Raw genomic sequence first — 24,240 nt, forward strand, 5'->3', positions numbered from 1 at the left:
GTCTCCGTGCCGGGGGGACCAAGACACTGGCTTCCTGTGGGTGCACCCCAGGGTACGTGCTGTTAGCAGATAAACACCTAGGAAAGTCCCCACAAAGAGCAAACGTTTAACACAAGGGCGGTGTGTAGGACCCACCCCACGGCGGGTCTCCGGATGCTAAGTATGGTGGACACTCCTCCCTGATCATGGGGTCCCAGCTGTTCTGAGGGCAGCAGCCGGGGCTCTGCCCAGGGTCATCTGCAGCCTGCTCCCAGCAGGACAGACTGCGGCCAGCGAGACGGTACAGACCAGGGAGAGACCCGGAGGGCGGGGGCCATGCTGTCAGGACTTGTCCACACGGTGGTGCGAGCGGCTGAGCTGTGAATGAGTGCCTCTTATAAAACCTGGACGGTAACTATGCATCAAGGACCACGTGCTCCAGGACGGGCGGGGGGCTTCCTGTGGGGAAACTTCTGTGCTGGGCGGGCAGCTGACCCTTCCCACGAGAAGCAGCACGGGGTGGGGGGGACATTTATTCACTGAGACGCTGCTGCTCAGAAAGCCTGGCACTCAGTCAGCACTCAACTGTGTGCATTCAGTTGGCGCTCACCTGTGTGCATTCCCAGGGCAAACCCCACAGCTGCTCACTGGGGCCAGTGTCCTGTGTAGAGTGGGGACAGCCCTCCCTTGGGGAGGCCTCGGGGGGAGGCTGGATGTCAGGGTGCCCTCCCCTCACTGCCTCACCAGGGTGCTGGGCAGTTGGGGACCCTCCCCCAGCAACCCCACCTCTCCCAGCGGCTCCCCCAGTGGGCAGGGTGCCGGCTGGGCAATCGGGGACCCTCCCCCAACAACCTCACCTCTCCCAGCCCCTCCCCTGGTGGGCGGGGTGCAGGCTGGGCAGTCGGGGACCCTCCCCCAGCAACCCCGTCTCTCCCAGCCCCTCCCCGCCCCTCCCCCAGTGGGCGGGGCGCAGGCCTGGCAGTTGCCCCACCCCGTCCCTCCCAGCCGCTCCCCTGGTGTGCAGGCTGGGGGCAGTGAGGGACAGCCCCCAGCCTCTCCCGGCCACTCTGCGGGCAGGGCCCAGGGCCTTACCAGGACCATGTGGCCAGTGGAGATGTCCATGTTGGGCTGCACGGGCTCCTCTGACCAGGACGAGGTGCTGCTCCGTGCGGAGGGGCTGGGCATGGGCCCGTCGCTGAACTGGGAGGACACACTGCTGACGCGGGACGTGTGCGTGGCCTCGGGGCGCTCGGTCGTGCGCACCGCCATGCGCTGACGGCACAGCTCCTGCAAGACAGCGGGTGGTCAGAGCCTCCCACCTGAGTGCCGGGGCGGCGGGGACAGGGTTCACCCGAGACCATGCACACCCTACAGATATGCACAGATACGCACAAGGGTGCACGTGCTACAGAGAGACAGGCATACAGACACAGACACACGCACAGACACACACACAGGGACACACACACAGACACAGAGAGACACAGAGAGACACAGAGAGACACAGAGAGACACAGACACACACAGACACATAGAGACACACACAGACACACAGAGACAGAGAGACACACAGACACACACACACAGACACACACAGACACACGCACAGACACAGAGAGACACAGAGAGACACACACACACACAGACACACACAGACACATAGAGACACACACAGACACACAGAGACAGAGAGACACACAGACACACACACACAGACACACACAGACACACACACAGACACACACACAGACACAGAGAGACACAGAGAGACACACAGAGACACAGACACACACAGACACAGAGAGACACAGAGAGACACAGAGAGACACATAGAGACACATAGAGACACACAGAGACACACAGAGACACACACAGACACACACAGACACACACACAGACACACAGAGACACACACAGACACACAGAGACACACAGACACACACAGACACACACACAGAGACACACACACAGACACAGAGAGACACACACACACACACACAGACACACAGAGACACAGAGAGACACACACAGAGACACACACAGACACAGACACACGCACAGACACACACACAGAGACACACACACAGACACAGAGAGACACAGAGAGAGACACACACACACACAGACACACAGAGACACACACAGACACACAGAGACAGAGAGACACACAGACACACACACACAGACACACACAGACACACATAGACACACAGAGACAGAGAGACACACAGACACACAGACACACAGAGACACACACACAGACACACACAGAGACACAGAGACACACACAGACACACACAGACAGACACAGAGACACACAGAGACACACACACAGACACACACAGAGAGACACACACAGACACACACAGAGACACACAGAAACACAAACACAGGGACACACAGAGACACACACAGAGACACACACAGGCACATAGACACACACACACAGACACAGACACACACAGACAGGCACACAGACACAGAGACACACACACAGATGAGCACAGGCTCAGGCGGGGCCGCCCCGTGTGCTGTGTGGACAGACTCCAGGCGCCTCCTCGCGCCCCAGAATGTGGGCTCTGGCGGGGGCAGGGGTTAGACTGAAATGCAGACCCTTGCACCTTCGTCACAGCATTAGGAAAAAACCCTCTCTTTGGTTCTTCTTGTTCCCAAAGCCTCGCTTGCAGTGGTGAGGCCACACGGGAGAGACTCCGCAGAAGCGCGCACGGGGAACGCACAGGGTGGACGGGGACGGGCCTGCTGGGCGACATGGACGCGGGGACGGGCCTGCCGGACGGTTTCCCCGGGCCCTGTGGAGCTCGGCTGGGTCACCGTGGGGCCTCGGGGCCCCAGCACAGGGTATGTGACCAGTCTGGAGGGGAGGCCCGGCCGCGCCCGCAGCCACCAGACTCAGGGCTCGGTGGTCACCCGGCCCCCAGGAGACCCAGCTGGACGCTCCCCCACTTCTGACCCACAGAGGTGCCTTTGGGGGATCCCATCAGTCACGCTGCGGGGCCTTCCAGCCCTGCCCAGTGAGCACTGTCAGCAGAGCTGTCCAGCCAAAGGACGTGAAGAGAGAGTCTACAAGAGAATCTGGGCCCACGAGCTGAAGACTGCTCGGGGCAAAGAGGCGGCGTGGAGACCCGAGGGGCCTCCTCTTCCCTGGTGCCCTTGGGGGCTGCACCCCGCACACCAGGCGCTGTCCCGGCCTCAAGGTCCTGCGGGCAAGGAGGTCTCCGCTCCGTGTCCTCTCGCCCGGCCACCTGTCTCTGGGACTAAAGCTCGTCCTGAGGCCCCCGAGGGCTCGCTCTCCCCGGGGACGCTGTGCTAACCCTTCTCTGGGTCAGAGGATGGCTCAGGCGCGCTGTGAGGGGGCCCGCCTGGCCGAGAGCCCCCAGCCCCGTCAGAGCATCTGCGGGGGGTGGTGTGGGCACTGCAGAAGCCGGTGGAAGAGACCAAAGGGAAGGAAGGGCGGTGCTGAGGGGGGCCTGCCGCTCTCCCCCGGGGCTCAGGAGTTACCCGTGGCTCCCAGACAGCCAGTCTGCTTGAGACCCCCCCTCGGCTTCACAGAACCTTAGAAGCAATGAGGAGCCCAGGCACGGCGGACGTGCTCAGCCGCGTCCACAGGCCACCCAGGGACCGCTGACCAGGGCTCCTCTGTCTGCGGGAGTCTCCAGGCTCGAATACAAGAGTGGGTTGCTGCGCCCTTCTCCAGGGCATCTCCCCGACTCAGGGATCGAACCCGCACCTGCTGCGTCTCATGCCCTGCAGGTGGCTCTTTACCCGAGCCACCAGGAAGCCGCCCGGCAGGCGACTGTGCCGATACCGAGGAAGACGACTCCAGACCCCAAGCCACGTCCCACCGCTTCCTGCTTAGGCACAGCGGATGTTCCCTGACTTCGAGAAAAGCACACCAGGAACTCTCTGCAGTAACTTGTGAGGTTTCACGTTGCTCACGTGAAGAACAGAACATGCCCTGAATGGCTCCTCCGGGGAAGAGGATCTGAGAAGCTGGCGGTTCACCCCCCAACAGCAGAACATCAGAGCAGCTGCTGTCTGCCCCGGAGGCGCCGGGATGAAGGGCGACGGCCATTCCCGATTCCATCCCTCCTCGGTCCCCATGGAGAGGGCACGCCCTGGCAGGGCCCCTGCCTGGGCAGACTCCCTGTGTGACCTCGGGCGAGGCATTCAGGGCCCTGGCCCGAGTGCTTTCATCCTGAGACGGAAGGAACTGGAGAGCCCAGAAGACTCCAGGGTTCCAGTGTGCGGAACGCCAGCGAGGCCCCGCCACGAGGTCCATCACCGACCCCATCGCTGTCCCTGTCGCTGTCAGAGCGGGGTTGGAGGGGCCCCTCACTGTCAGCGCAGGAGTGGGAGTTGGTGCAATGGGGACAGGAACGTTCTCTAAACCAGATCTGCTCTTGGTGGCCTGGTGAGTCAGGGACACTTCTCTGGAAGCAGGAATTTTAGAGGTGGGGGTGCCCCACATCACCCCGTGGCCTCCTCATGGGTCACTGGTGATTATGACCGACCTGGAGAGCTGGCCAAGCCCACACAGGTGCCTGCGGCGCCCGGGACTGGCCCTGTGACTCAGGCCCGGCACGCGCCAGGGTGCTACCAAGAGTGGACTCTCCTTGTGGGTCTCTGTGTTTTAAATAAAAGCTCCAGCAACACTCCTCCATCCAAGAGCACCAACACTGACCACAGGGCCCCCAGGCTGCAGAGGGAGGCCCCTCGCCTGCCCAGAGCGGGGCTCGGGACCGCTCAGGCTCACTGCCGGGGGGGCTTACTGCTGGGGGGGCCCACTGCCGGGGGCTCACTGCCAGGGGGGGCTCCGGGCCGCTCAGGCCCACTGCCGGGGGGGCCCACTGCCGGGGGGGCCCACTGCCGGGGGGGCTCACTGCCGGGGGCTCACTGCCAGGGGGGCTCACTGCCGGGGGCTCGCTGCTGGGGGGGCTCGCTGCCGGGGGTCTCGCTGCCAGGGGCTCACTGCCGGGGGCTCACTGCCGGGGGGGCTCACTGCCGGGGGCTCACTGCCGGGGGGGCTCACTGCCGGGGGCCCACGTGGGGTCAGGCCTCTCTCACCTGCAGATAAAAGCGGATGCAGCCGCTAAGGGAGGACGCTTGACCTCAAACTGACCACAGTCCAGCTTCTACGTGATAAATGATGAGGCAGGATGACCTGAGAGGTGGTGGAGCCAGGGGAGGGTCAGGCAGAGATGAGACATCTGGGGGCTGGAGCCACTGCTCCTGGGGGCCTGGGAGGGCCCAGCTTGGTGCCAATGGATGAGTCAGGGGGGAGGTGATATGCCCGGGGCCCAGCAGCCGCCTCGCCCCAGCTCCCGCAAGTCACCGGCGCAGGCGAGTTCCGAGGGCCCTGAGCAGACACTGGGCAGCCCTGCCTCTGCAAAGCCACCCCTCCAGACAGCACGCCAGGCCGCTCTGGCTGAGCACAGGCCCCCTGGAGCCCAGAGCACCTGCTGCTCCAGAGGCTGCGATGGGAACAGCGGCATCCCCCACGCTGATTCTCTCCTGGCTCTGGGAAGTGTCCATCCACTCACATCCGGAGTTGCGATGCTGACGCTGAGTCGTGGGGGCAGCAGTCGCCAGCTCCGTGACCTTGAGCAAACCGGTGAGCCTCTCTGTGCCCCCACCTCCTCCTCTGAAATGGGGACAAGGGCAAAGCTCTCCAGAGGCCCGCGTGGAGACCAGGCTCATGTGGAGCATTTGCGAACAGGCCTGAGCTCCCGGGTGGCCATCAGCATTGTCAGGAACTTTTTCAGCAAGCTGCCCACCTGACACTGGACGCCGGGGGGCCCTGGTGGGGGTGCAGCCAGGCCCCACGTTCTGGCTGGCAGGCCGGTGACAAGGGACCTCGAGGGGTCCGTCCGTTGGGAGCCCTATGGGCGGACGAAGGCGGATGTGGAGGCCAGGAGGTCGGCAGCGAGGGCGAGAGGGCAGGAGGCCCACGTGGCTGGAAGAACCCCCCAGGAGGGGGGCTGCTGGTGGGGGAGGGGGCAGGGGGCCAGGACCGCCGTGTCACCCCTTGGGGAGTAAGCTGGGCTCCTATCATACACCCTCGCTGGGCCCCCATTGAGGGAATTGGGTCCAGAAGCAAGAAGTGGGCAGTGAGGGTCAGGGCCAAGCTCCTCGGTCCCCCCAACCTGCAGCTCGGCTCCCCTGGGGGTCTGCCTGCTGCAGGCCTCGAGGCTGGGGTTCCAGCCTTGCCCTCTTGAGCCGAGATGTGGCGATGAGTTGCATCCGGCTCGGATTAGCAGGCCGTGGCACCGTCAGAAGCTGTGGGGCTCGTCTGTGCTTGCTGCAGGATGACAGAGCTGAGCGCCACGCCGCACACACGCCAGGCCTGTAAGCAGGCAAGTCCCACCCCCGCAGCGGCTCCTGACCTAACCAAAGAGAGCCAGGGCAGTCTGTCCACAGCAAAAACAGGGCTCACCCCAAAGTGGTTCAGTCTGACCTGCCCCAGTCTGATGACGACCACACCCCCCTGGAGGGGACATGCGGGTCCCAGTGTCTGAGGAAAGGGCTCAAGTGCACCTTCGGTCCTGGCTCCTTCCACCCGGTACCAGGCAGAGTCCCTCACGTCACTGCGGCCACGTCACCCCCCACACAGTCGCAGCACGCTCTGGGTGAACCCAGAGAGGCAGATGGTCCCAGAAAGATGAGGAAACCCCGAGGGTCACCGTGCAGCCTTTTAAGTTAGTCCTTTATGTTGCTCGTAGCTTGTAAGTAAATATCAGAAATTCTATGTTTGTCCACGCTCTGAGCTACTGCTTGGAAATTAAAAATTTCTAAGGAAAAATGAACCTTTTAGAACATTCCTACCTGCCTTAGTAACGGTCTGGCCGGGGGGCTAACGGTGGATTTTCATCGCCCAGGTGTATGGTTTTGTAGGAAGAGCCCAGTCTGTGCTCTGCGGGTCTTGCAGCGAGGCTGCCTAGTGTGGTGCGGTGTGTGGTGGGTTCACCAGGCTGCCCACCCCTCGACCAGACGGGGACCCTGCAGACGGGGCCTCATTCTTCATTTAAAAGGACCACGTCTCCCTAAAAAGGCGCCCACAGTCCACACGGTGACAGTGAAGGCGTGAACCCGCTGACCCCTGAGGCAACAGCACAGCGCACCAGCTGGGCTTAACCACTCATTCTAAACGCAACGTGCCGTTCACAGTGTGAGTTCCCATCACACGGAGCTGCGACCAGGCCAGCGCCCTTCCTGAGTTCACTGCCTGCGTTTACGACCAGGAAGGGCCATGCGGCATCGTCCAGGACACGCGCACCATTGGGTGATAAACACTGCAGTCTGTGACGGGGGTTAGAGTGCAGAGCTATGAGCTAGGATCGTCCGGGGAAGACGGCCCGCTTGAGTGAAAGGAAACTGGCCGTGCTGAACGAACTCCACAGCCGGCTCTGAAAGAAACCCAGAGACAAGCCTGCTCACGCTCGGGACTTTTCCTCACTCGTCACCCCGGCAGCCAGCAGGCGGGGCAGAGTCCACGCCGAGCACTGATCCCCAGGTGAGGCCACGGAACCCCAGAATGAAAACTGTGGGACACAGCCCGTCAAGGTGTGGTGTGCGTGTGCGTGCGTGCATGCGTGTGCGTGTGTCACTTGGTCGTGCCCAGCTCTTTGTGACCCCATGGACTGTAGCCCGCCAGGCTCCTCTGCCCATGGGATTTCCCAGGCAGGAATACTGCAGTGGGCTCCATTTTCTTCTCCAGGGGATCTTCCCGACCCACGGAACTTGCATTTCCTGAGCTGGTGTTCTTCACCACTGAGCCACAGTGAAGCCCACGGACTACAGCGCAGCCTCCCTGAAATCACAGTCCCCTTCAACTTTGCAGACGTGGCCACATCCCGAGCACAGATGAGAGTCTGGCAAATAGCCTTTGCTTGGCTGGATGGCACCTTCCAGCCCCTCCACTGGACAAGAAATCTTTAAGGAGTTTAAGATCCAAACTTACTCTCTTTTGATTAAAAACGGACTCTGCTCATGATCGAGGACATGCTGCCCTCAGAAGAATAATCCTGAGCATTTAGCACGATGCCCTTGAGTGGATAAAGGCAATTACCATCCTCAGGTCCCGATTCATGTGACTTAACAACCAAGAGCAATCTTGGTTATGAAGAGAAAGATGGGCAGATTCAGCCACAGGCGCCTTTTGCTCGCAGACCTATACGCGGGGTCGACCAGCCGTCCGTGGGTTCCCTTCAAATGGCTCTTGGCTCGGGGTGCCCCTCATCCATCCCTGCAGAGTGGGCACCAGCACAGAGCTGGAGCCCCAGGGCTGCACCCACAGACTTGGGGCTCCCTTCCCCCCGAGCGCTCTCTGCAGCTGTGACCGGAGCCCTGGCCCAGGGATCGCTCTCACTAGGAGTCTGGCCGGATCTGTCTCTCCTCACAGTGCCTGCGCTTTGGCAGGAGAGAAGACGGCGCATGCAAAGGAAAAGACGGGCTTTTCTGACAGCGAAGAGGAAACCGCCTGTTTGGGGCCACGCTGCTGTGGTTTCCAGGACGCCAGTCTCTGGGGAGCTGATATTTCTCTGCGTGGCTGTGTGTCTTCAGCTTCCGGACTCTCTCAGGTCTGGGGACAGTCACGGAGAGGCCAGAGGCAGTGTCCCGAGCTCCTGCCGGGGGGCGGCGCATGCAATCACTCAGAGATGGGGCCCTTTGGCTGGCGAGCCCATGGCAGCATCAGCAGCATCAACGGGGCCTCTCTTGGGAAGCAGGGGTTCCTGAGCCATGAGCATCTCAGGAGCCAGCCCAGGGAGAAGATGGACCCAGCGGGGCAGAGAGCTCGGCCCAAGACAGACCCCGTCCTTGGGTCAAGGGGGTCGGGAGACAGAGCTCGGCCGGAGACAGACCCTGTCCTTGGGTTAAGGGGGTTGGGGGACAGAGCTCAGCTGGAGACAGACCCTGTCCTTGGGTTAAGGGGGTTGGGGGACAGAGCTCGGCCCGAGACAGACCCTGTCCTTGGGTTAAGGGGGTTGGGGGACAGAGCTCGGTCCGAGACAGACCCTGTCCTTGGGTTAAGGGAGTTGGGGGACAGAGCTCAGCTGGAGACAGACCCTGTCCTTGGGTTAAGGGGGTTGGGGGACAGAGCTCGGTCTGGGACAGACCCTGTCCTTGGGTTAAGGGGGTTGGGGGACAGAGCTCGGCCCGAGACAGACCCTGTCCTTGGGTTAAGGGAGTCGGGGGACAGAGCTCAGCTGGAGACAGACCCTGTCCTTGGGTTAAGGGGGTTGGGGGACAGAGCTCGGTCTGGGACAGACCCTGTCCTTGGGTTAAGGGGGTTGGGGGACAGAGCTCGGCCCGAGACAGACCCTGTCCTTGGGTTAAGGGGGTTGGGGGACAGAGCTCGGTCCGGGACAGACCCTGTCCTTGGGTTAAGGGGGTTGGGGGACAGAGCTCGGCCCGGGACAGACCCTGTCCTTGGGTTAAGGGGGTCGGGGGACAGAGCTCGGTCCGAGACAGACCCTGTCCTTGGGTTAAGGGAGTCGGGGGACAGAGATCGGCTGGAGGCAGACCCTGTCCTTGGGTTAAGGGAGTCGGGGGACAGAGCTCGGCTGGAGGCAGACCCTGTCCACGCCAGACATTTTGGGTCGAGGGTGTCCAGGCAACGAGTCCCACCCAGAAGCCCTGGGCCTGAGTCCCAGCTTGGCTGCTCAGCAGCTGCAAGGCTTTGGACAAGCCGCCTGTGTCTGGACGTCAGCCTCCTGACCCGTGGAGGTGGGGATGGTGTTAGCAGGGCTGCACAGGGCCGCAGGGGGCATTCCAACAGCAAAAGGGCAAGGAGCTAACACAGGGCTGGGGCGTGAGGCGAGTGTGCAGCCGCCATCCATGCCTTCCGTCTGCCAGACACGGGCTCCCCGACCAGCTTCCTGGATTGTGCGTGGGTGTGCGGAAGCAGCCAGGACACCCTGCTAGGTCCTGCTCCCAGGACACTGCAACTGAAAGGCGGGGTTCCACGCGCACTGTCCCCCTGCTGGGGAGGGCATGGGCCACGCGGAACCCAGTTTGCCAACCGACCATTGTCTGCAGTGGGAAGGATCTCTCCCCTCCCTTCTTGGGGAAACCAGAGTTCAGAAGTCTAAAGAGAAAAGAACAGCATTTTCAGTCCCCCTAAAATCCAGTACTCCATCACAGAATCATCAAACACGGGACACATGTGTCCTGATACTTTACGTCTGAACGCTTCCTCGTTGGTCAAGAGACGTGAGACAGGGCGTGAACTTCCCATCAAGCCAACGCGGGTCCCCCCTCCTGGCACTGTGCAGGGTGCCCCCTCAGTCCATCCAGCCCCGCCAGCCACCCAAGCGGGCAGGTCCAGAGAACAGAGTCAGCGCAGCATCCGCTGAAGCTCTGAAGCCTCCCACTCCAGGGGTCCTCAGGGTGTTGGCGTGTGGGAGTGCGGGCACGCGGGGGTGTGGGGTGCAGGAGGGGGTGCAGGGGTGTGGGCTCCAACGCCAGGCGCGCACAGGGCGTGCGGATCATTGTCTATGAAGCCACCTGCTTTCCCCCCACCTGCGGCCGCGGCCCTGGGATGCATCTGCAGAGTGTCCAGCATCCCTGCGCTGTAGCACAACCTGCAAAGTGAGCCGAACAGGACTCTGGCGGCAGAAGGCCACCCTCACACGTGGAATCCTATCCGATGGGGAACCTGGACTGAGTGGCGCTTGCTCTGAGAGAAAAGGCTGCCGTCCCCAGACTGCGCCCGAGGAAAGACGGGACTCCGCGGGCTTGAGAACAGCCTCTTTGTACCTTTCACGGAGCAGCGGGAACAAAGCAGCGGACGCCGAGTGTGCACACAAAGGCACCGGGTTTGTGGGGCTGTTTGGGATCGTAATTAGTGTAGCAGGGCAAAGCTGGCGAGGGACACAAAGCCGAGAGAAAGTGAAAGGGTTTCATTAGGTGCCCGGTGAGGCGGGGTGGGGGGCAATTACTCTCCTGGTGGATAAAAACACTGAAAAGGAGCGGCTGCCCTGGGAGGCCTCAGCCCAGCTCGGAAGGCACTGCGGACCCCACAACATGGTGAGGCAAGGGGCACAAGGGACCCAGAGTGGCGTTCGGGGGGTTGCGTGCAGGAGGCCACGGAGACGCGATGACGGAAGGCGCCACGAACACGCTCGGAGATGGCGTGACCACAAGCGTGGCCCACGGGCAGCAGGGGAGCCCTGGGGCAGGCGCTCAGGGTGAGGCCCGGGCACGTCTGCTCTTCCCGCTGTTTGCTGGTTTGTAGTTGACTGGTCAGGCTTCACTTTCCCAATAAAACCCCACACGAGGTATGTCTGACACACGGCGACTTCTACATTCACAGTGAACAGATGAGCGAAATGTCTGACCTAGACACTCCGGGCCCAGGAATGTCCCATCAAGAAGAAGCCCAGGAAGAAAAGTGAAGCCTCGCCTGGTGAGCCGGGCTCTCCCCCAGCAGCTGTGAGGCGTGACAAGTGTGACTGGGAGGAAGGGCCTCCAGGCTTGTGAGCACAGAGTCACACTGGGTGAGGGTGCGGTTTCACGGGACCCCTCCACTGAAAGCAGCTCATCTGCTCAGCGTTGCCCTGGGAAGTGGACACAGGTGTGTGCTCCGTGCACACCAGGACGGCTCTCCCCGGCGACCTCGTAAGGGATTGGGCGCCCTGGCTGTTTCTGGGTAGGAAGCAGAGAACCCTGGCAGGGGGTGGTTAGAGGCGCAGCAGGTGCAGTGGGTGGGGTCCCCAATTCAGGCCTCCTCCTGCTCTCTGGGTGAGAGCTGGTGCTCAGCCTGTCTCTCCAGCTCTGGCGTGTGTCACGGGGTCCCCACCACTCATCCTGGACGCTCTTCACTGCATCCAGCAGCTGCTCAGTGACGCCCAGATCACGTTTACATTCCCTTGGCGGAACAGCATGCTCACACGTGCACAGACCATGTGCATGCATGTGTACACACATGCACACACGCACACAGCACACACACGGCGCACACACATGCACACACACGCATGCACACACAGCACACACTGTGCACACGCACACAGCACACACACTGTGTACACACTTATGCACACACATGCACACACAAATGCATGTGTGCACACACGAACACACTGTGCACACACGTGCACACACGGATGCATTGTGTACACACATGCATGCACACGCACTGTGCACACACGTGCATGTACACACGGATGCGTTATGTGCACACACATGAATGCGCACACATGCACACTCACCATGCACACACGTGTACACACATGTGCATGCACACACGGATGCATTGTGTACACACATGACTGCACACACATGCACACACAGCACACACACCGTGCACACACGTGCCCATGCAGGGGAGAAGCACGTCTCCAGAGTGAATCCTGAGCTGGCCTGAGAGTCTCCACAAGGCAGTGCTCATTCTGACCTTTAACCTGTGCCCCACCAGCACCCCAATGCCCTGAGAACAGCTGTGGCTGCAGACCCGGGCTCCTCTGGCCAGAGTGCAGCTGCCTTCAGTGCCGGCTCCCATGGCTGTCCAGGACAGCCCGCGGTCAGCAGTGTTTACGGAGCAACACTGAGTCACGGCTCCCATTTTGTAAACGCTTTCTCTAAACGAGGGGTAAAGACACGGACACGTCTCCGCTGGCAGAGGTGAGGAGGGCATCCCACTCGCTTCTGCGTCTGGAGCAGCCCACAGTCAGAGACGCGCGGCCCCTGCCTGCTGTCTGGTCACCGCCACGCGGACGGTCCTCGCCTGCCAGACTGAGGGCAGCGGTCACTTTCCCCTTCTCTGTCCCCCTCGGTGTCCAGCACAGATCAGCGAGGCTCTCCTGATGCCCGCTTATCAGTGGGTACTGCCTGCAGCCAGCAGCCCCTAGGGCCCAGGCTGCCTACACTGGGCAGTGGCCGAGACACTGGGGAAGGGCCGCCCCCACGAGAGGCTGCGGGGGGCGGGGCTGCCTGGGAGCTGGACTCGGGTCCTCAGGTGGGGCTGGGACGTCACTGGTGAGCCGCAGGTGACAGCTCGAGTCTGGTCTCATTTTCCATAGCTCTAGTGCAGGGGATGAAACCACCAAATTACGGCTGGCCTGCTGCCTAATGATGGGCCCAGAAGACACGCTACTCAGTTCCTCCCTGGTGTGTCTGGCTCACCCACGGTCTACCAGGTCCCACCCCAAGCCTGAGTGTCCTTTCAGGCCGGGGACATACTCTGGGACATGCTCTGGGACATGCTCTATCTCTGATCACCATCAGGGTGAAATCGGGGAAGAGCCGCGACAAGGAAAACACAGAATGGAAACACGTAACTCCACGAGCATCTTCTCTCCTAACCCAGTTACCATGGTTTCCGCAACGATCTCTGGTGGTTCGACTGAAAGCTGGAATTCATGGAGATGCAGGAGAGAGTGCGCCTGACCCACAACCCCGGCAAGACCCAGAAGCCCTCACAGGAGGGCTCCAGTCCAGCTAGAAGGGCCCCAGCGAGGCCGCCATCGTTAAGACAAACAAAACAGTAAACACAAACCCCGAACTCCCTGGACTCCTGCAGCTGACAGCTCACAGGGTCCTGAATGTCAGAACCCCCTCACAGCTCACATTCAACTCGGCCTCTGCGAGCAAAGGCGGTCTGGAGTGGCTCCATCTGTGTGCATGGCGTTTCAGGCTCATATTTCATATTCAGACGATAAAAAGCAGCCACGTCAAGTGGGAACAAGCTGCGCACCCCTTCAGGGAGCCCTGGTCCTGACGTGGACGTGGACGAGCAGCCATCTCCTGCCGAAAGCTTTTGCACTGCCCTAATTTTCTCCTCGCTCAGCAGATGCCGAATCCCCAAGGCCGGCCATCACCGTCGTCACGTCCATCCACACATGGAGCTCAACACGCACCTGGGGCCGTGTGTGGGGCGCTGCTCTGGACACTGGAGGCCAAGGGTGATGTCTTCACGAGAGTTCTAAACACGCCCCCGACCAGCTCCTCTCACGACGATACCTTAGACCCACCTGCTGACCAGGCTTTACCGGGCTCTGAGAGATCCCTGCTGGGGCTGAGCATCCATTCCCCGGATCCTCGCCTTCTTTTCAGAGGACATGCCTGGGAAGGAACAAGCTGAGTTCTGGTCTGGCTCAGCCTGCGGCGAAAGCCCCTCCAGAAGTGAAGGGTGTTTCAAGGTGCCTGGAGAGGTCCCTCAGGAGGGGCCGTGCTGGACAGGCGGGGGGTGTGGGGTCCGGCCGGGGGACAGATGGGACGCTGGTGGAGCGGTAAAGCTGGGGGAGGGCTTTCAGAGTGAGGGCCGCAGCCCGCACAAAGGTTCCAGGACAGAGGAGCGCAAGGGAGGGTCCAAGGCCAGCACGGATCCAGGCAGGGGCACAAAAGGGCTTCACAGCTCCCCCTCCCGCCTGCAGCCTCATTAAGGCAGAGGGCAGGGCCTCGGGGGCGTGGGCAGGCACAGGCAGCTGCCTCCGCCTCAGAGACAAACTCCCAGCACCCATCGGGGACCCAGTCACGCCGCCGAAGCTGCTGTGAAAGGCGATGTGGCCCCCCAACGCTGACGGGCAGGGTGATGGGGGCAAGTCACCATCAGTCTGTTTGATCTCGGTTCTCCCAGCTGTGAGACGAGGGTGCTGACCTCTGAGGCCAGCAGGAACATCTCAGGTTGTCACCACCAGGAAGGCACAGGTACCCAGCTTCCACAGCAGGTCCGAGCTGGCCGTGGCCCTGGAGGAAAGCCCCAGAAGGGGTGTCCCGTGGCTCAGCAGGGGGCTGGGAGAGGACCCGAGAGCAACCAGACTCGTGCGGCACCACTGGCCAGGGCACGTGGCCGTGAGCCGCAGTTGCTGGAGCCAGCAGGTAAGGTCTGTACACCCAAGACGCGCCCCAGGAATCTGTCTCAGGAAGCGGGGGGCCACAGGAAGGGGATCAGAGTTAAAACGCACCACTTCATGGCCATCCTTTGGGAAACACAGGGTCTGAGGGCAGAAAAGAAAGCTCGAAAGCAAACAGCAGGAGAACTGGGGTTTTTTTTTCCCCTTGGTTTTCCCCTTCGCGTTTCAATGTCAAATTCAGCGGCCGCTGAACTCAGTCCTTCCCTTCTCCTTGGATGTAGGAGAGGAAGGGGAAGCCGGGGTGGGGATGACCGGGGGCAGGTAAACCAGCTGGAACCGCCCTCCCAGCTGACGGCTGCTGCGCAGACAACGCTTTCCTCTCACCCAAGCCCGCCGTGGACTCGACTTAGAGAGCACGGTGTCAGGACTGTGAGGGACGTAATCTAGAGAGCATCCCTTTCACTTGCTGGTCTTCTGCTTCGCTGTCTACAAAACATGACAATGATCAAATGCTTACGCATAAAACAAACCCGAACTTTTAACTTTAGAGGATATCCATCTAGTCCCTTACTGACACTAACACCCTGGGTGGTGGTAAAACCCCAGCATCTATCACACAGAGTCTTCTAGCTCATGTGCGATGAAGCATCACTAACCTGTGCTTCCTGTCCGTAATCCTCACACACCTTACCCAACTGAGCACCTTAAAGCATGTGGCCTTCCTTGCTGATACAATCATTTGCGAGTCTTCCTTTTTTCATTCTCCAGATAGTCACAGACGCATGCAAGCACACACCTAGACACCTAACTTTGCTGGCTGCGTTATTTTTTACACTAAAGAACCTTAAAACAATACTTTTTCATGACTGTCGCCTTCCTAATCGGAAGTCACCTGTATGAATACCTTGCCCTTGCTAATAAATAACCCACCACAATTCCATTCTTAATTATCAGCAAGTCTTTCAAAGCAGGAAGGCTTTGGAGAGCTTCACTCATAGCTCAGTTGGTAAAGAATCTGCCTGCGATGCAGGAGACCCTGGTTTGATTCCTGGGTTGGGAAGATCTGCTAGAGAAGGGATAGGCTGCCCTCTCCAGTCTTCTTGGGCTTCCCTGGTGGCTCAGCTGGTGAAGAATCTGCCTGCAATGCAGGAGGCCTGGGTTCGATCCCTGGGTTGGGAAGATCCCCTGGAGAAGGGAAAGGCTATCCACTCCAGTATTCTGGCCTGGAGAATTCCATTCATGGGGTTGCAAAGAGTCAGATACAACTGAGCAACTTTCATTTCCAAAACAGAAAACCCCAATGGAGATTCAAATATTTTGAGCCACAAAGTTTAAGAGCAGTTGATGGAGAAGAGAAACACTGTTACGGAGCTTCTCCCCCGTCACGGGCATCCCTCTGGTGACGTCTCCCGAAGAAGTGACTCATGTGCAGCACAGACACGCCTCCCGGCTCCTGGAACTCCCACCTCCGTCTGTCCAAGATGCTCTCGGATCTGGGCTCAGCCGCCTCCAAAGGCCTCTCTCTCCTAAGTGTAAGTGTCAGCTCCAAGGAGATGCCTCTGTCCACTGCCCAGACTCCAGCCCCCTCCTTTCCCAGGCACTCTGCCTCTTGTCTCTCCGTCTGAGCCCCCTTGCTCACCTCCTCTGGGAAGCCCTCCCTGACCACCCCAGGTTCCCAGGGGCCCCTCTCAGAGCTGCTCGTCTCAGGCACGTGCCTAACCCAGTGTGAACCGGTCCTCCCTGTAAACTGCTTTGAAACAGAGTTCTCTTTGGCTCCTGCTGCTTTAGAAACTGTGACGTCATCACTGGGAGGAGTGGATTCTGGAAAAGACTTTCTGGAAGAGGCTTACTTTGCTTGAGGCAGGTGGTCTTCCCGAGGCTCCCCGAGGCGTCCCTCCCCCAGGGTGACCTGCAAGCCAGCAGGGACCCAGAGACGCCGGCCGTGCAGCTGCTGGCCAGGGGTGGGGACAGGGTCCCAGCACCGAGGCACACAGACTCCAAGCCAAAGGGGCCTCAGGAGACAGCGGTGTGGATGTTGAGCTTGCCCGGGTGGGTCAGCGCACCGCCCTGCGTCGGGGGCTCGCGGTGGGCCGTCCTCCTCGCTGCGTCCCCGTACAGTCCCCTCTGATGTTTGGAAACCGCTGTGCCCTGCCTGGCTCCCCTGGGTTGGGCTGTGCAGCTGCCCTTTCCAAAGCATTCTCCCCTCGTAAGCACACATTTCTGCGGCCCCGCCGGTCGGAGCCGACGGCCCTCGGCTTTCCCCTTTGTGAGCTCTGCCCTCTGTCGTGCCAGGCCCGTGTGGAGTTAAGAGCTGGGCTTGGCCGCCTTTGATGGGCGGGTGGACATCACCACGCGTGGCATGGGGGCTCCCCGGGTCCACAGGTGCTGTCGGGCCAGCAGGGACTCAGGAGCGGGCCAGGCGGCGCTGCGGGGCTCTGCTCACAGCTGCCCACGCCAGGCCGTCCCCGCAGGCCCGGAGGACAGACAGTGGGCCCTGTGGGCACAGGCCTCTGTGGAGCCCCCGGGGCCGGGCCGGCAGGAGCCGCGGAACAGGAGGCAGACCCTGCAAGGGGAGGCGGGTCGTGGGCCTGCCGCTGGGCTTCGCGGGACCGCCTGGCTCACTCGCGAGGACCTCGGTCTCTGATTACCTGCCTTTCAGCATTCCCTCCCGCCCTCCTGTCCTCTGGGTCTAAATCCCCGCTGAATCCATTTTCACACTTCCCTGCGCTCTCGCAGGCTTCTCCTCCCAGCGCCCACCTTTCAGCAGAGCTTGGCATCGCCTGAGAAGCCCACGGGGGTCTCCCGGGACACAGGCTCCGCCGCCCGCCGAGGGGCGCCCGCGGCCGGGCAGGGCGAGCAGGCCCGCTGGACTCAGGAGGCCCTGGGCGCTTGCACACGTGCCCACCTTCTTCCAGACGCTGCAGGATGGCGGGACCGGCCTCTGGTCCCGGACAGACGGGGAGCAGCGCCCCACGGACACCACGGCCACTGTCCCCACAGCCCGCCCCGAGCAGCGCCCTCCCCACAGCGTCCTGGACTCCCCAGGACAGTCAGGCCTTGGGTTTCTCTCTGGCTTTCTCCAGAAACACACTGCTATCCCTGCAGCACGCATGTGCTGAACTGCGGCCCAGGAAATGCGCTTGTATCTCTGGATCAGGGTCGAAAGCAGAGAGAACAGCCCTCTCAGGGCGAGAAGTCAGAGACGTTCACCTGGGCTGGGGGGCCCCGAGCCGCGCCTCCAGAGGAACCCACACCCACCAACACCAGAGTGCCACAGTCAGCACACACACACGGCACGGTCAGCACACACACATGCCACGGTCAACACACACACACCACGGTCAGCACACACACACACCATGGTCAATTGACACACACACACCACGGTCAGCACACACACACGCCACGGTCAGCACACACACACACCACGGTCAGCACACACACATGCCACGGTCAGCACACACACACACCACGGTCAGCACACACACGCCACGGTCAGCACACACACACGCCACGGTCAACACACACACGCCACGGTCAGCACACACACACGCCACGGTCAGCACACACACGGCATGGTCAGCGCACACACACGGCACGGTCAGCACACACACACCACGGTCAGCACACACACACACCATGGTCAATTGACACACACACACCACGGTCAGCACACACACACGCCACGGTCAGCACACACACACACCATGGTCAGCACACACACATGCCACGGTCAGCACACACACACGCCACGGTCAACACACACACGCCACGGTCAGCACACACACACGCCACGGTCAGCACACACACGGCATGGTCAGCACACACACACCACGGTCAGCACACACACACACCACGGTCAGCACACACACACACCACGGTCAGCACACACACACGGCACGGTCAGCACACACACATGCCACGGTCAACACACACACACCACGGTCAGCACACACACACACCACGGTCAGCACACACACACGGCACGGTCAGCACACACACACGCATGCCACGGTCAGCACACACACACACCACGGTCAGCACACACACACACCATGGTTAGCACACACACACGGCACGGTAAATACACACACACACACCACGGTCAACACACACACGCCACGGTCAGCACACACACACACCACGGTCAGCACACACGCATGCCACGGTCAGCACACATACACACCACGGTCAGCACACACACACCACGGTCAGCACACACGCATGCCACGGTCAGCACACACACACACCACGGTTAGCACACACACACGGCATGGTCAACACACACACACCACGGTCAGCACACACAGCTGCTCCCTGAACAGAACACAGAGGTGAGGTGCCCGGGCGCCTCCGTGACCTTCTCGGACCTTCTAGAGCCCAGGGACCAGCCCGATGCGCTTCTCTTCCTGTCCTGTGGGTGAGGAGCGTGGGGCCCAGGGACACGCCCGCTGCTGTCGCCAGGAAGTAGGGCAGGGCCTTCTGCGAGATCAAGCACGGGGGCGGGGAAGGAACGGAGAGAGACTGGAAAGTGTGGTGGGAAGACAAGAGGGCAAGGAGCCCAGCTGGGCGGGGCGACAAGCCTGGCCCACAGTCGCCGTCAGGCAGGGGGAGCCAGCCACCTGCAGGGGCCGCACGGCCCTCTCTCCAAGGTGCGGAGGGTCGCCGGCCCTGGACCCCGTCCCCGCTCCACAGCGCAGGGGCACGGCGCCTCGGCGCGTCCGCCCGCCGGCACGTCCGCCCGAGGGGCCACACTGAGGCTCCAGCACGCCGCCCTGCCCTCCAGTGGGCTCTGTGCCCCCCGTGGCCCCGTGCGGGAGGTCCCCATCGGGCCAGCGACCCCTCGGTCATCTCGGCGGAGCGGTGCCCAGGCCTGGGCTGGGTTTACAGCTGACGCCGCGTCAGCAGGGCATGAGGCCCGCCTCTCCGGTGCCCCTCACCTCGAGGAGGAAGGTGGCACAGGGGCCGTCAGGCCTGGTGAGGGGAAGCCTGTCCAGCGAGCGTCCCTGCCGCCTGCCTGTCCCGTGGCCAGTTCAGCTCTGCCGCCTGCCACCTGGGGCCCGGGACCAGTCATGCCCACCCCACGCCTGCTTCCTGCACGCGCATGACAGGCCTGCCGCCCGGAGTGGCCCCGCGGCACAGGCCAGGGCCGGAGCGGGCTCTCCCAGCGTGTCTACAGGCACCGCTCACGGGAGCCGGAGGCTGGGGCCAGAGGCGGGGCTCTCGGAGGGTCCTCCAGGCCCCGGGCTCCTAGGGCGTGCTGCTCGGGCCTCACGGAGGTGGAAGTGGGCGCCCATGCTAAGAGAGGGGTAGGCGGACGCGCGAACATTCCACCCACCCCCGCCAGAATCAGCCAATTCAAGTGACACGCCTTCCCTCCCTGCCTGCCCCGCACCGTGCCGCCTGGACCTCCCTCTCGGGTACACTTTCTGCCCTCGGCTGTCCCGACACGAGGCCCAGGAAAGCGGCCTGACCCCAAGGAGGCAGGTGGGCCCCCTCAGGCCCCCTTGCCCCGGGCCCGCCTGGGGCAAAGCCCAGATCCGCGGACACAGCGGCGAGAGGAGAGCTGACCACAGATGAAGCACGGGACCCTGGGAGAGCTGCAGAGGCCAGGCCCAGCGCCCTCCGTGTTAAGACGTCCCGACTGTTTGCTTCCCGGACACCTCGCTGAGGGGTCTTCGGCGTTTAGTGAGTCTGGCCTGACTGCCACTGTCTGATCGGGGCAGAGGCTGCTACATCGGGAAGGCAGCATGTTTTCCGGGCACGTGTGGATGTCTCTTTGGCCATCTTTCTAGACTCAGCCTCCCCTAGAAGACGTTTCCCGATCTCAGGGGCTATTTCCAAGGGAACGCATTGCACAGGAACCAGGGAATGCGCGTGCAGTCGCTGCTTTTGGAAACGGCACGTTTGAAAATTTAAGATTTATGAGAAAAACATGCTACCAATTCAGGTCTTCCAGAGACGTGTTCAGACCCGGAGTGGAGAGGTATCGGGAAGGTCTGAGCGTGCAGGTCAGAGCCTCTCGACCCTGAGCCGGGGCCCCTGACACGGAAAACACAGGAAAAAGGCAGGTGCCTCAAACGGGCCCCTTTGCTCCCACCACCGGGGAAGTGAGCTCGTTTTCCTGGGGTTCTCACAAGGCTGCAGGCAGGGAAGCTCAACTGACTCACCAAGGGGCCCAGGCCTGTCCGGGGGTCACCGGGCCGTGCCCTCAGCAGCTTGGCTGCTGCCCGGCAGCCCACACCCCTGCCACACGACCAGAATTTGGGACGTTTCAAGGGAATTCTGCCTGCGGTGGTTGGTACTGACGGCCACTTCTGCAGAGGCAAAACCCGAAAGACTCCAGTCCTCAGGCCTGACTAGGTCATCATAGAAAGAAATGTTCTTTAATAGTATTTCAGGGCACCCTTCCAGTTTTGAAGCGGATAGATTTTGCTTATTGGAATTTTGCACATAGAATTATTTCAGCCTGAGGATTTAAACATAAAGCCACGTCAAGCTGCTAAAAGATGTGCAGTGGACTGAAGTGGGAAGGGCTGGTTTAGAGCCCAGATCAGGTAAACCCCAGGAGTTCCCTGCATTCCACCTCGAGGGGGGACGGTGTCTGCGTTGAGAGCAACACCGAGTGAGGAGAGACCCACGAGGAGGAGGCCCCTGAGTCAAAGGTCAGGAGCAGAGCCAGCTTGGGGCCTCTCTCTCCCTGAGCCAGGCTCTCCTCGCCCCAGCGGGGAGGTCGGAGGGCCTCTGGGCTCCTGGGACCACTGTCCATGGGCACCCCCACCCCGCCCCCGCCCTCTCCTCCAGGTCTGGCTCCAAAGGCCCCAAATACCCTGGGGCCTGTGGGCACCGGGAGACAGACCATCAGAGGAGGCCTCCTCGCCGGAGATTCTGCAGAGCTGCGCCCTGGCAAGGGGAAGTGGAGCGGCTGCTGCTCGGAGATGATCAAAGCCTGGAAACAGAGCAGCATTCAAAGAGACTCAGGGGGGAAGGCGGGGACGCCTCTGATCGGCCAGGGGCTTGTTTCTGCCCAGTCTTGCCCAATCCCCTTCCACGGAAGTGGGATACTGGCGTGACAAAACTCACTGATGGGCTGTGGCTTCGTCCCGCAACCCCGGGGCTGCCCTCAGTGAGCGCGTGTGTGTAAATACACGCTCGCGTATGCACATGATGCGCGTGTCACGTGACGTGCCAGTTGGGGAGAAAATAGGAATAAAGGCAAAGAAATTGGCCTTTTAGACCAAAAATACAGATTTAATCGAAGTATCTTATGCTTAGCTACTTAGAGAACAAAAATAACATTTACTAAAACAATGGAGAAAGTTTAATTGCAGAATCCCATTAAAACATGACCTTTAAAGATGGATTTCAGTTCTTCTAAAAGTTAATACACCCAATTCTTTCAAGTCCAAGCAAATTAAACTTCAATAGATTACCTGGTGAAATTGATATCTTGCTACGTGTTAAAATATGAATCTATTGAGAAAGATGTGATTTTTCCAACAGGAAAAGCAAATGAAATACCACCCTCTCTCACACATACGTAAGAGCCTTTAAAATGCTGACTCTTGTCTATAAAATAGGTCTATTTTAAGGAACAAGATGAAAAAATGTTTAAACGTATTTGCACTGGAAGCTAACAATGCAAATTACTCACTGTTTGGAAACAAGTTTTTTTAAAAAAAAAAAAACCCGCCGAGAACTCAGGGACACTCCACGAGCCCACAGGAACCCCAAACCCCAAACCATGGGTTACGACAAGCAGGCGGGGGCTGGCCCAGAGCACCAGGGACATACAGGGATGGATTTTAGCAGAGGAAGACCAGGGTGCGTGAAGGGTCGGCCACCCGAGGGCCGCCCCGCTGGAAGAGGCAGATGGCAGTGCCACAGCTCTGCGTGGCCTCTCTGCTTGGGAAGGAGGCAGACGCCCAGGGGCACCAGGCCCGCCTGCAGACCACCAGCCTCGAGCTTCCACTGCCTGCCCCCCAAGGCCTCTCTCCTTTAAAGGCTGACCTCCTCCTGCTCTGAGGTCAGTAAAGCTTACGACACTGCCACCTACCACTCCACTGTTCCCGGGCCACTCCCTCCTCCCCGAACGTGCAGAGTGCTCATCTATCTTCTCCTTCAGAAACTTTATAAAATGAATGGGACATTCCCAGACGCCCCATGAAAGAAAGTTCCGTATTAAGTCATTCCGTCTTCCCTGTAACCCCAGGATGAGGGTTACCTGGACGGTACCCGTAAGCGTGGGAAGAATTGGCAAAGCGCGGAAGTCCAGGGATTTGAAAACGAAGCCAGCAAGGTACTGTCTGAAAATGACTATTTGGGCTTCGAAATACTTTAAAAAACTTTTTCAGGCAGACTTCGGCATTTATAGAGAACCCTAATGAAGTATGGATCCACGAATGGATGAAAGCCTGCCGCTTCCAGTTGCAAACTCCTCTGCATGCAACCGCTTCCCCGCCAGCCCTTAATACATGACTCAGCAAACGCAGAGCTAAGAATCAGGACAGCCTCACCCCATCTGCTGAGTGCGCTCTGCTAAAAACAAGCCCAAACAAGACGACAGCCCAGTGCATGTCCTGAGCAGTGAACAGTCCACTTCAGGGGAGCAAACCTCCACATTTAACCAAAGTAGCTCCCACAAGGGTGTTCTGTAGTAACCTCAAAACCAAGCCCACCAGAAAATCTCTAAAATGCTTTCATTTCCAAATTTTCCTAGACCCTATTTTTAAAGTTTTTTTCTGTGTTCTTTCCTTTTTTTTTTTTTTATTAATCTGGATTGAAGGAAAGCATACATTTCATTTATTGCCTGGATTACAGATTCTTATTAAACAAACCAGAGCTCATTATAAAATCAATATCAACTTAACCACCATGCCCCCAGGAGGAACCACATAAAGGTCACTCTAAGAAATTCAAACAATTTTCCTGCTGGAAGGGCATGATTTTAATTACAGATACTATTAATTAGAGCTGTCACTGGGATGCTTTTTTTTCCTGTTAATTATCACAAACTCGGCCCTAAGTGTGCATTTGCAACCCGCACTTTTGTCAGAAAGAGTCACTTCTGCATGCAAGCCCAACCTTTCCATTCTATCAATATTTCATATTCGAATTTCAAAGCATATCAAAGGATGCCATGCTTTCTAAAACCCTCCGCCCGTATGATCTCCCGTCTCTCACACACGGAACAGAACCGGTGTGATAATTTATTTATGTCCTGGCACAGGCCTGGCCCAGCAGATCCAGCTGCCTATACTGGCCTTGCTCAATAGAATTTCTGGATAAAGTCTTACTAGTTGGTGTGACATTTTTCCCCAAGCTTCTCCTTCAAACATGCTTTTTCTTTTGCTTTGAAGCAAAGCTAGCTCTGCTCTTGAAATGCCATCTCCCACACATCTGAAGTTGCTGTTTCTTTAATAAGAAAAGACTGCACCGACCAGGCTTC

At 59.9% G+C, this 24,240-nt stretch overlaps 1 protein-coding gene across 1 annotated transcript in view; it reads right to left on the minus strand.

The window, feature by feature from the left end:
- PTPRN2 (protein tyrosine phosphatase receptor type N2) overlaps positions 1 to 24,240 on the minus strand; it is a 624,228-nt gene that overhangs the window by 93,724 nt on the left and 506,264 nt on the right. The window contains exon 14 of the mRNA XM_069587259.1: positions 1,072 to 1,266. Within this exon, the coding sequence (XP_069443360.1) occupies positions 1,072 to 1,266 (195 nt within the window). The remainder of the gene's footprint in view (positions 1 to 1,071; positions 1,267 to 24,240) is intronic.

Source organism: Ovis canadensis, chromosome 4 (genome assembly GCF_042477335.2).
Source record: "Ovis canadensis isolate MfBH-ARS-UI-01 breed Bighorn chromosome 4, ARS-UI_OviCan_v2, whole genome shotgun sequence".
Lineage (NCBI taxonomy): Eukaryota > Metazoa > Chordata > Mammalia > Artiodactyla > Bovidae > Ovis > Ovis canadensis.